This window comes from Cryptomeria japonica, chromosome 10 (assembly GCF_030272615.1).
Source record: "Cryptomeria japonica chromosome 10, Sugi_1.0, whole genome shotgun sequence".
Lineage (NCBI taxonomy): Eukaryota > Viridiplantae > Streptophyta > Pinopsida > Cupressales > Cupressaceae > Cryptomeria > Cryptomeria japonica.
The window spans coordinates 286,213,506-286,225,661 of NC_081414.1; the positions used below are offsets into that span (position 1 = coordinate 286,213,506).

Sequence of the window (12,156 nt, forward strand, 5' to 3'; positions counted from 1 at the left end):
ATAATATATTATATAATATATTATTATATTATATAATACGTATTGTATTATATTATATATATTATAATATAATTTAATATAATATTATATTATATTATATTATATATTATATTATATTATATATTATATTATATTATATTATATATAATATAATACAATATTATATAATATATAATATTATATAATATATAATATAATACAATATTATATTATATAATATATAATATAATACAATATTATATTATATAATATAATATTATATTATAATACAATATAATATAATATAATATTATATTATATTATATATAATATAATACGTATTATATAATACATAACATATAATATATATTTTAAATTAAAATTACAAATAAAAATCGGATATCTGATATCCGATTTGCATAGGTAATTACCAGGCCAAGGTGTACTGACACCCAGGCCAAGCAAAAAGTCAACACGGATTTTCGCGTTTTTAGGCGAGTGAGGAAGGCTATTTTTTTCACATCGCCACTTTTTGGCCCCCCTTGATCCTGCACTAACCCATTTCCACAATCCCAATATAGTATAAAGAAGTGCTCTGAAAAGAAAAAAGAATCAAACTTTCAGTATTCTATTATTTAGAAAATCAATTCTCGTTCATAAGCATCTAAAATAGAAAATTATTGCTCACCTTATCATTACTAGACTCGGGTTTGGGTGAAAACCCCACACAATATAGCCTATTGACTAACTAACTAATATAAAATATTAATATATCATTAACATATTAACAAAGTGTATTTTTTATTGTCTTATAATTTTGTGATACAATCTTCAACATGTGCAAAATATTTATATTACACATTTTCTTATAGTGAGATGAAGGAAAGATTTGTAACAATATCAAATTTAAGGATTTTGTAGTCTATGATTATGTATGCTTGTATAAGATGACCCTAGATAATTCTTTATGGTTGTTCATTTATTTCACTCCTACGTATTAAAAAAATAAGTTAGTGGATTTGTATCATAAACACATGGTAGGTCTTACATAAAAAGTAAAAATTGTAAAAAAATTAAAAGTTTGTGTTAAGAAAAGGAATTATTGGTGAGAATATAATATTGGTACCATAGAAAAACTGCTTGATGCAGTGATATATGAATATCAAGACATGCACATGTACAACATGAAGTTGTGAATATATTAAGTTTGAGTTTCCTTCCATAAAGAATATACTATAAATATTGTATTAAAAAAAAAGAATAAATTGAAAGTTTATCTAAAGAATGTTGTATTGGAAATTGTGTACATGTACTCATTATAATGGCAAAAGATGTAGTAAGGACTCTTCTTCCTCCTCGATATTTGTTTATGGATTTTTTTCATTCTTGAATATCAATCAAAAGATAACGGTGTTTCTATTCTAAGATTATTTACTAATTTGACTCTAGATATAGCTCTGAAAGTTAAATCTTTTTCATTATTTTCAATTGTTGCTTTATTGAGCATTTGTCCTTGAATTTTATGTATGCTAATTGCTCATACCATGAATAGTTGTATTTGTTTATAATTACCTAGAGATATGGGTGTTATAGGTATAATTTTTGGTTCATCCTAGTTCCTAGCTAGGCTTTTATAATTATCATATCATACTACTAAGTACGTAAGTAAATTAGATGGTTTAGAGCCAATTGTGTACATAATTTCTAGTACCTCCCTAGGAGACCCATTCACAAGCTATGGTTGAAACCACATTTATGTTGTTAACATGATTTGTTGGCCTTTATGCATTGTTCAAGTAATTTTAAAATGCAATTTTAATGTAATGAGTGTTTCCTTATCCATAGTATTAATTGGCATGCATTTTTCTTTTGAAAGTGGAAAAAATAGCCAATATCAATATTTAAGATACATAATCAACTAAAAAATGAAATTTATTCAACGACAAATTAAATTATGTGTATAAAAGAATGATAGTTAAATTAAATTATTAACTACCAAAATGAATGTTAATCAAAGATAAATTAAATTATTTGTATGAAAGTTCATAAGACTTAAGTTTCTTTTCCAACCACCAAATGAATGATTATTTGCATTGAAGTACTTCAAAATTCTACATATCTGCACAATACTTCGCCAGACCTAAATTTATTATTTTATCAATAATAAAGATCACAAATTAATCAAACTTATTACAAATGAGTGAAAATCTTGTAACAATACCTTCAATTAAATTGTAACGAGCAAATACAAGTGGAAGTAATTAATAATGTGAATGCGTGGGAAGAGTAGTTGATACTCACATTAACTTTGCAAACCGTTTTTCAGATAAAATGAAATCCCATCCAACGATGACATGATAACATAAGGACACAGTCATGGAAATTCATCTAAATTAAGAGTTAAATTATCAAGTTAGAGGACTATATCGCCCCCAAAAAATAATAATTTAACTCTGACTAAATCTGCATTGTAGTGCAATAAATTATGGACTAATGCTTCTGCATTAAACTCGTGTTCATTATGAATATATCCTAGCGTAATGATGATATTAAAGAAAAAATTTAAACTATGAAAAACTCTTTCAAAGATTCAACAACGCTTGAATGAATCATGCGTTTTTTATTAAAAAAGCAATGAGAACAAAGGCACTGACCCTTTACATAGCAAAACTATTAAAGATCATAGCGCAGAAACAACAATTAACAACAACTATCAGCAAAAAGGAACCAAGTCTTTAGAAATCAGAAACAACAGCAGAAAATAAAAACAAACTACAGGGGTGCCTTGCGCACCCCAGTGGCATCCATAGCAATGTTCCATTCGTTAGAAATAAACTTGTAGAGGTCCCTAGCCCCCTGCTTTTCCTCCTTAGTGTCTACATAGCTTTCCCTCAGTAGAGAGAGGGTGAGCGCGGAACTATGTAAAACCTGCACATGGAATTTGTTCAGGCCCACCATTTGGGCTTCCCAAGCCTCCATCTTGTTCCCGAGTTGATTGACATCCTCCTTGATAGTCTGCAGATCAAGAATAGGGCCGAGGTTTTCAATTCTCTGCATGATGTCCAACACATCTGTGCTCAAATTTTTCATTTGTCGGAGAGTAGGGACCTCCTGGGGGTTCTCAGCAACTAAGTCATCCATAGTTTCTTCAGTCTCTTTGGGCACGCTTCCAGCAAGGGAGTTATCACTATCATTAACCAGACCCATCAAGGGGACATAATGCATCACCTATTCAACCATATTAAGATCTGAATCCAAATTACCAGATTCCAGAGCTTTTCTATCAGGGATTTCCACGCCCATAAGACCCTTAGTGTATGTGTTCATAGGGGTCGTATCCTTATCATCAATGAGGTCCTGGGTTTTCATTTCAGAGATACTCATGTCGACAACGCCAACAATGGTCAGGACCATGGGGTCCCTAGTCACATTAACATCCACAACATCCCCATCAGGGGCCCCATAGTGGTATTAGGGCTCTCCTCCTTGTCCCCAATGGGGTCCTCCTCAGAGTCCAGATTCTCGATCACCGGGGTCTTCTTTCTGTGGCCTTTGGAAGCAAGTCTAGAGGATCTCCTTTTAACCTCGGAATCCGGGAAGGGGTTGTCATTCTCAGCGTCCTCAGAGGAAGAATTGTCATCATAAACAATGCATTTGCATTTAGCGGGGGTTTTGCTTTTGCCCTTGGGCAGGGAGCGAGAAGCACTGGGAGAGGCAGGAAGAGTTAAACTAGGGGAGACCGTCGATAAGGAAACAACCGAGGCATAAGCAGGCATGGATATGGTGGTCGTAGCAAAACCCTCATGGGGATATTGGAAGAATCTAGGGAAAGCCATAGACAGGGCCGCGAGCTACTGGGGAGTCGGCATGGGGGGTTGAGAGAGCGAAAGATTCCAGGGGGGTAGAGAGCCTCATGGAATTTATACAACCTATAAACAAGGCCCTAGTGGAGGAGGAAGGGAGGCTTATCCCAATGCTTGGGGTCCATAGTGTCTTTAATAGAGCTCTCTAAAGAGTGTGGTAAATAAAACGGTTGACAAAGCAAATCATTGTTACATAAGTGATTGAGGAGGGGCAAATGGTAGTAGTAGAATACCTTATACTTGCCTTCGAGAATGAAGTACTTCATGATCATGAGGTAGATCATGTTCCACAGGTGCTTGAGCTCCTCTCGAGAAAACCCACCCTGCAGCTTGATGGGTTCTTCGCGGTTACAGAAGAACTGTTTCAAACCTTCACTATTTGCAACATGACTGGTACGCTTCCAGCAACGGCCATCAAGGGTCAGCTTCGTAGCTTAGGCAATAGTCTCCTCAGAGACATCAAAGGCAATGCCGCCAACCGAGACCTGCCTCCCAGATCAGGAGGAGGCGAAAGCAGCCAAGACCTGCTCATCATGGCCCTTCAGGCAATCTAGAAAATCAACAACCCCACCTTCAACACAAAAGTTCCAGACCAAGGGGTCATTTTTAAAATCATCTGGATTATCTGGTTCATATCTAACTCTGTCGCCCCCCATATCTTCCGCCAACAAAGCTTCTCTAGTCATGAAACATAGAAAGTTGTAGAGACCCTTCGAGAAGCAAGCCAGAAAGAGAAAATGGAAAGTGTGGGAGCCCGACGTCAATAAATGAAAAATGAAGTTAGGCGCATGGGAAAAAATGAAGTCACTTTTAGAAATGATTTCCTGGTTACGAGGCATTAAGAGCCAACAAATACCGACGACAACCAATACGTTTCCAATCCAGTTGTACATCATCATGGCTCTGCAAGCCCAAGTGAAATGCCAGCACAACAACGTGTGCGTCATCGCCAACTTGGTCGAACAAGTCACCACCACATCAGAAGGGATCGAAAGAATATTCCCATTATTTGAATTATGAAACCACCATCTCCAGACTGCCTCGAGGGAAGAGAGGAGGGTAAGGGAAGCACTTGGCAGCCACTCAATCATTAGTGGAGATTTTGTATTTCTCTTCCTGGAGGAGGAAGTTAACATGGTCTGGGAGGAAGTAGTGATTCCTCCAACATCTCAGCCCGTGGAGGTTTAGGCCAATGGTTGCCATGGCATCTGCCACACGGTTGTCTTCCCTGTAGATATGCATAATTCTAAATGAGTCAAACCCGGAGATGAACCTCAAGGTATCCCTGATGGTTCCCTTAATTTTCCAATTAAACTTGTTTCGCCCTTTGACAACATCAATGATAAGCATGGAGTCCCCCTCAATGTCCATAATCCTGATTCCCATGGAGAGGGCAATGTGGATTCCCCCGGATAAGGCCATCGCTTCAACCTGATTAGAGGAATGCCCATTTAAGTTACCCGCATAAGAAGCAACAAGGGTCCCTAGATGGGATCTAATCACCCCTCCACCAGTAGCTAGCCCCCCCTGGCAGCCCCATCAAAATTGAGTTTAAAATTTGTAGCCCGGGGGAACCAGACCATGCTTTGTCTTAGAAGTCTCTTAGAGAAGTTAACAAGAGAGACCGAGGGGGGAAGGTTCCAGCATCTAGCAATTCCCCAGCCCCAGGTAGAGGGGGGCTTGGACGCTATCCGGGTTTTAGTAACAGAGATATTCTCAAGAATCAAATTAAGGAATCGAGCAAACACCGTTTCCACTGAGGTCTCTTTGTCTCTAAATATCTTGTCATTCAGTTCCTTCCAGATACACCAGCTCACGTGAGGGGGGGTCTGCTTCCACGGTTGTTGGATAAGGGGGTTGGAAGAGGGGCCCTGAAACTCCTGAGACAGATTTAAGAAATTATCATTCATAACCCAACAGATATTAAGCTTACTATAGACCATCCCCCATAGCTCCCGAGTGAAGACACAGTGGAGGAAGAGATGGGCAGGGCTTTCTTCATCATTTTTGCAGAGGATGCATCTGTTAGGGAAATGGAATTCCCTCTTGACCAAGTTGTCTTGGGTCAAAATTTTGTTGAGGAGAGCAGTCCACCAAAAAAAAATAACCTTGGGGAGGAGTTGGGGGTTCTAGACCTCTTTCCAGATAGAGGAGTAAACAGGTTCTCTAAGTAAGTTGGTGTAGGCAGTTCTGACAGAGAAGTCTCCAGAGGGGTCACACTTCCAAATAAGTCTATCCTCCCTAGGAAATAGGGGGAGGAATATACTGACCAAGAGCTTCTGGAGCTCTCTAGCAGCAGGGAGGAGGAAGGGAAGGTTAATGCAGCAATCCTCCAAGGCCCTCCAAGTGCAATTGCTGAAGTAGTAACTGACCCTTTCACCAAAGAAACCTTTGGTGGCATCTTGTAACCGTCTCAGGGAGGGGGAAGAAGCAAGGGGTCTCTCTCCTAACCAACAATGTTCCCAGAAGAGAATATTCTTGCCATTTCCAATAAGCCACCTCAAACCATGAGATAAAGAGTCCATACAGCTCAAGATGTTATTCCAAATTTTGGAACCCTTGGGAAGACCCTCCTCTTTCAAGACAAAGGAAAAGTATGCATTACCCAGGTACTTAGCCTTGATGATCCTACTCCAATTCGTATCCTTGTTCAGAAGCTTCCAGGCAATTTTAGTCATAAGGACCTTATTAAACCTTGAGATCTTACAGGTTCCCAAGCCTCCCATGGCCTTGGGAAGACAGACTTTGTCCCAGCCTACCAAGGCGAGCCTCTTCTTTTCTTCCATTCCCGTCCAGAGGAAAGTCTTTTGAATGTTTTCCAACTTAGCTGCCATAGCCACAAATATCTTGAATAGGGAGAGAAAGTACACATGGATCCCCTGGAGGGAGGAGGAAAACAACTGCAATTTCCCAGCACTACTCAGGAATCTACCTTTCCAACCAGCCATCTTTTTCTGCATTCTTTCAAGGATAGAGATCCAGAAGGAATTAGAGACATCTTTAACAATCAAGGGGAGGCCTAGGTAGGTGCCAGGGAGGGAGGCCCTTTGACAACAAAGGATTCTGCAGACTTTATCTTGGAGTTGGGCATTAGTGTGAAAGAAGTAAATATTGCTCTTTTCATAGTTAATGTGTTGGCCAGAAGCCAGAGCATAAGCGTTGGGAAAGGATTTCCAAGCTTTAGTTTCCCAGACAAAGGAGATACCAAAAAAGATCGTATCGTCAACAAACTGTTGTAGAACATTGGGGGGCGTCGTAGAGGCAAGTTTGATGCCTCGAAGGGCGCCCCTGCGAACCAAAGAGTTCAAGTTAGAGGCCAACACTTCAACAAGGATGGTGAAGAGGTAAGGGGATAGAGGATCCCCTTGCCGCAACCCTCTGGAGGACCCGAACTTCTTCAAGGGGTTCTTGTTTAGCAGCACAACGTAGGTGACAATAGATATGCATTCCCCAATAAGTTTGATGAGTTTGTCTCCAAACCCCATAGCTTTGAGGACTTTGAATAGGAAGTTCCAGTTGACCTTGTCATAAGCCTTGGAACCATCCCCGACTGATGACACTTATCCATGGAGTGGATAATCTCATGAGTAGATATGACCGCATCAAGAATCTGTCTACTAGGAACAAAACCCTTTTGGGAGGGGAATGAACCAAATGTAATGATACAGAAAAAAGTTAATATTTTTTGTACAGGAATAAGCAACTGGATTTTTTATCAGTATGCCCTGAAAATGATATCTAAGGAATTAATCCCCTCGTGATTATACAAATCTGTGGTAACAATCTTTAATATTATGAATTTTGATGGAACGAAATTATTTTGTATTTAAATTTTATTATTGTCATTAATTATTAAATTATATTTCAAAGGAGACATTGCAAGTTTCTCTCCATATTATCGGCTCCAATTATCTTTTCAATTAGCTGTGATAAACAAGTTAAATGTGACCTCTGATGGTCGACCGATTAAGCTTTGGTTTAGGGCATGAACATCCATCAAATCATAAAGGATAAGATTCTGTCAGATGTTGTAGTTGCAACTGCTCAGGTATGCAAATGTGGAAGCACATACAGGGCACGGTGAACTGTTTGACAGAATGCCTCAATGAAATGGTGTCTCACGGATTGCAATGACTGTGAGGACATGCACAAAATGAATTTGTTGAAAAGGCTTTAGTTATTTTCAAGCAAATGCAATTAGCAACCTTTGTCAGCATCTTTTCCAACCGTGTGGAAATCCATAAAAATAAATAAAACCTATGTGAAAATGTGACTGCCGTTGTCTTGCCTCCAAGGAAACAATTCAGGAAACAAATTTCAAAAGCTAATAGTGATAGAATCAACCGTAGCAGGGGTTGATTGAAGCCCATACATATTCCATCAAATAGCAAACTGGCAAGTCGAAAAGCCCTCTAGCCTGGAAAATAATTAATTGTTATATAAATTTGATTCGAATCCAACCGAATGGCAAGTTAATAGAACAATGAGCTATTGATGAAAACGCCAAGGTGGGTTCGAAGTCACATGGTATTCCAAATCAGAGAATGTGAAAAGACATTGCGCATTTTAGGAAAGGAAAAGTCAGCATAAAAGAATATGAAAAGGCCATCAACAGAGAAATACGAAATGATGGCAACAATGGTAGAATACATAAGTTTTCGAAGGAGGACATCGAAAAAGTGTGGATGCATCGGCTAGGAAGGGCCGTGTATAGGTAGCAGTTAAGAGGAGTGAGCTGCGCAGATTGTAAAATAAATTAGAAAGGATCTACGCAGTTGAGGACAAGAGAGCAGAGAAAGAACAGAGTGATAAGAGGCGCAAAGGATGAGTATGCAGATTTAAGAGATTGGCACCCTCAATACATTGTAGTCTCAACAATGGTATAGATTGCACAGGATTTTCTGCAAATAACGTCAATTTTTAAGTTTTTCGTGGGCAATGGAATTTCACCCTTGGGACAGCAAGAAGATTTTTCAAAGACAAAGTAAACAAAAAAAACCAAAGACAAAAAATCTTAGGGGTTAAGGCAAACAGGGTATCAAATCCTAGAACAGACGCGTATAGGGATCTTGCAGCGGATTGAAGATCATCCAGTTGGTGGAACTCTTTAATTTATCGATTACAGTCTGCAAATACTCTGCGGAAACAGGGGACACCCATTGATCTTGAAAAAAAGGAAGAACAAAACAGCGAAGGGGGGCCAAATGTTAGATTCTTTGGGTGAAAAATAATTTTAAGATAATTCTTGTCCATGGTAATAATGATATGGTGAATTATCTACAGAAGTAAAATAGCAGCAAAACAAAAACTTTTAGGGGAAGAGCATCAGTAGTCGTTATAGTTAATTCACACATTCACAAATCTCAAACGGTATAGCTATCGATCTGGTTTATGGGTAGTAACAATGCATCTTGTGGGATCAGTTATGCGCACAAAGGTCAAAAAGTACACATTTCAAAGTGTACTCAAAATCGCTAGTACTTGTTGACAAATGTCCTAATAGTGGTGTACACATGTTCCAATAGTGGTGCACAAATGGGTCAATTATGAACAAAAAATTATAAAAAATGATTGACTATTGATACAAAACAAATTTATTAATAGTGTTTTCACTGCAAGACTATTGGAGATCAATATTAGAAGTTAATATGACAATAAAATGACCGTTATTAGAATTATGTTATATAAAAATTAAACAATAAACAACGAAACAGTGAAATATTGCAAAAATTTGTATACCATTCAGTGTGTCATCTGCTGGAAATTGTTTGTATTTACTCGACACAATTCATTACGTTTATAGACAGCCATGGCGGTGACGATCATAGTAAAGTATAAATGCATTTGACATCTGTAATAAAATGCATTCAAAACAAATCTGATATTTGATATGAACGATAAATTGAAATGACATTTGACTTATTTCAGTAGTGACTGCCAGCCGTGAACGAAACCTACCAAAACATTCTACATTTACTTGAAACAGTTTTGTGGTGGAAAATTCTACATTACTTGAAACAGTTTTGTGGTGGAAATTCGCAGTTTCTTGATAAAGATTTGCAGTTTGCCAGCGTGAGACTTACTAGCCACGGGATAGGTTACTTAAAACAAATCATCATCAATCGTCAAACTGTATACCAGTATCGTGTAAACTAAAAACTGTGTCCAGCATGAAAAAGACCGTATACCGGCGTGAGACAGGTTTTACCTAAAACTTCACACTATATGTAGCCTATCGGCTAATGAAACTAAGACCAAGAGTTGTATAGAAAATGGGCGATTCAAATTACAACTAAAAATTGTCTCGTAATTGCTTTCCGGCTCATCCACATTCCTTTTCTATGGAGTCTATGAATGCAATAATTTAGCTTTTCACAAATTTCATCATTGCATTGACGAATAGAGTATACTTAGTAAAAGATAACCCACCTTCTTTCACCGTATTCTTCGCTATACCGTTCCATTTCTTCGTTTCTTCCCTGATTGTCATGCCTTCTTCTGTAGCTACTAATCTTTCGATCGCTCTTCTGAACTCCTCTTTCTCTATTAACCCATCGTTATTGGCTTTCAAAGGCAGCCCCACCTTCCAAACATGTACAACATATGTGCTGTTAATGAACTGGTCAGCGAAATAAGGCCAACAGAGCATCGGAACTCCCATTGTGATGCTCTCTTGTACAGAGTTCCATCCACAGTGGGTCACAAAACAAGCTATGGAAGGATGGGACAACACCCCTAACTGTGGAGCCCAAGACACTATGCACCCTCTATCTCTAACCCGATCCAAGAACCCCGCAGGCAAGACGGCGGTAGCCCCATCCGTTAGATCCGAGCGTACAACCCAAAGAAATGGTCTCTGGGTAGCCTCCAGCCCCAGAGCAAGCTCTTCCACTTGCCGGTTATTCAACATAGCCACACTCCCAAAAGACACATAGATCACAGATTGCTCACTCTGGTTTTCTAACCACTCCAAACATTCCATGTCATTTTCCCAAAAGCTTGGGGTAGCCATGGTCGACATGTTTCTGTCACCGTCCAGAAACTCAGGAGAAATCAATGGACCAATGGGATAAACACCCACTTCTTTGGACAAATCATCAGCTACACCAGGCTCTAGCTCGTAAAACGTGTTGAACAAGATCCATTCGATATTAGCCATTTCTTTTCCCATACGAATCCCGTGCTGAAACAAGTATTCTCCTCCGTACAACCATGGCAGATGAGCAGAGTGTAGCGGCGGCATAGAGGGAAGATACTTTTGAATCGTATCCTCCTTTGGAATACCTTCAACAACATCATTTACAGATCGTCTTAGACCAAAGCAGTATCATCAAATTAAATAAATAAACCACATAATTTCTTTTACCATCGGAAGGAAGAAGCCCTAGGGAGACGATCTTGGAACCGAAGTAGCGGATGGCAAAGGTGGAAACGAGCGACGTTTGGAAAGCTGCCAGCAAAATATGATGGCGTTTGGCCACTGTATGGAGGCCAAAGCAAGTCCAGATATCTGCTATTATGCAAGTGACATTTTGCTCTTCATTTTTGTCGTTTATTTCCTGAACAACTTTGTCAATTACAGAAGGCCCGAGGCAATTTTCAACCTCCCTAAAAAAAAATTCGATGTCCTCGATAAGGTACTTCCCACCGCATGCCTTGGGAAGCTGTCCTCCAGGAACAAAAATCATTCTGATCCTTTCGCTTTTATGATGCATGTCTGTATCCTTGTTGGCTTTGATCATTCTTTGATGACTGACTTCGGTGTTAAGGAAGGTGATGAAGAATCCATCAGAAGCAAGCTTCCGGGCGAGGTGCATCATGGGATTTATGTGGCCCTGCGCAGGAAATGGAATGAGAAGGGCATGAGGCATCTTACCTTTGCAATTACTGGCACTCATCTTTGTTCTTACTAGTCTTGCCATATAATCCCTTACCGTTGATTCCTTTAAGAATTTCACTTGGATTTGTGTTGTGTGAAGACGATAAGAATTTCACTTGCATTTGTGTTGTGTGAAGAAGATAAGAATTTCACTTGGATTTGTGTTGTGTGAAGAAGATTTGTACCGTTGGCCAGATTTTCTCACTTTTTATTATTATGCTTTTAAGTGGTTTCGATGTTTTGCGCGGAGCGCACCTCAAAGCAACACATCCAGTACATCTTGGAAGTTGCTAATTTTTGTGCTTTACGATGCCGCTAAAATAAAATGTCAGAAGTGAATGTGAGATTCAGAGAGGGCCCCGTAGTGGGGGGCTGAACCTATTCTGGGTTCAAAACAGATTTTTTTGTACAGCGTGATAGCGATGTGTTAGTCAA

The 12,156-nt window shown here is 38.8% G+C and overlaps 1 protein-coding gene across 1 annotated transcript; it reads right to left on the bottom strand.

The window, feature by feature from the left end:
* Positions 1 to 9,699: 9,699 nt before the first annotated feature.
* On the bottom strand, positions 9,700 to 11,871 carry LOC131055523 (linamarin synthase 1). Its single transcript, XM_057989991.1, has 2 exons — positions 11,209 to 11,871; positions 9,700 to 11,126 (listed from the first exon to the last, which is right to left on the bottom strand). Exons 1-2 carry the CDS (start codon positions 11,762 to 11,764, stop codon positions 10,207 to 10,209), a joined length of 1,476 nt encoding a protein of 491 aa, XP_057845974.1. The 5' UTR covers positions 11,765 to 11,871; the 3' UTR covers positions 9,700 to 10,206.
* Positions 11,872 to 12,156: the final 285 nt, after the last annotated feature.

Bases quoted from the DNA above. Each gene is read 5' to 3' on its own strand.
- LOC131055523 (XM_057989991.1), bottom strand. From the start codon at position 11,764: ATGGCAAGACTAGTAAGAACAAAGATGAGTGCCAGTAATTGCAAAGGT. The intron at 11,127-11,208 runs GTAAAAGAAATT...ATGTTGTTGAAG, and splicing joins AGGGCTTCTTCCTTCCGATG to GTATTCCAAAGGAGGATACG.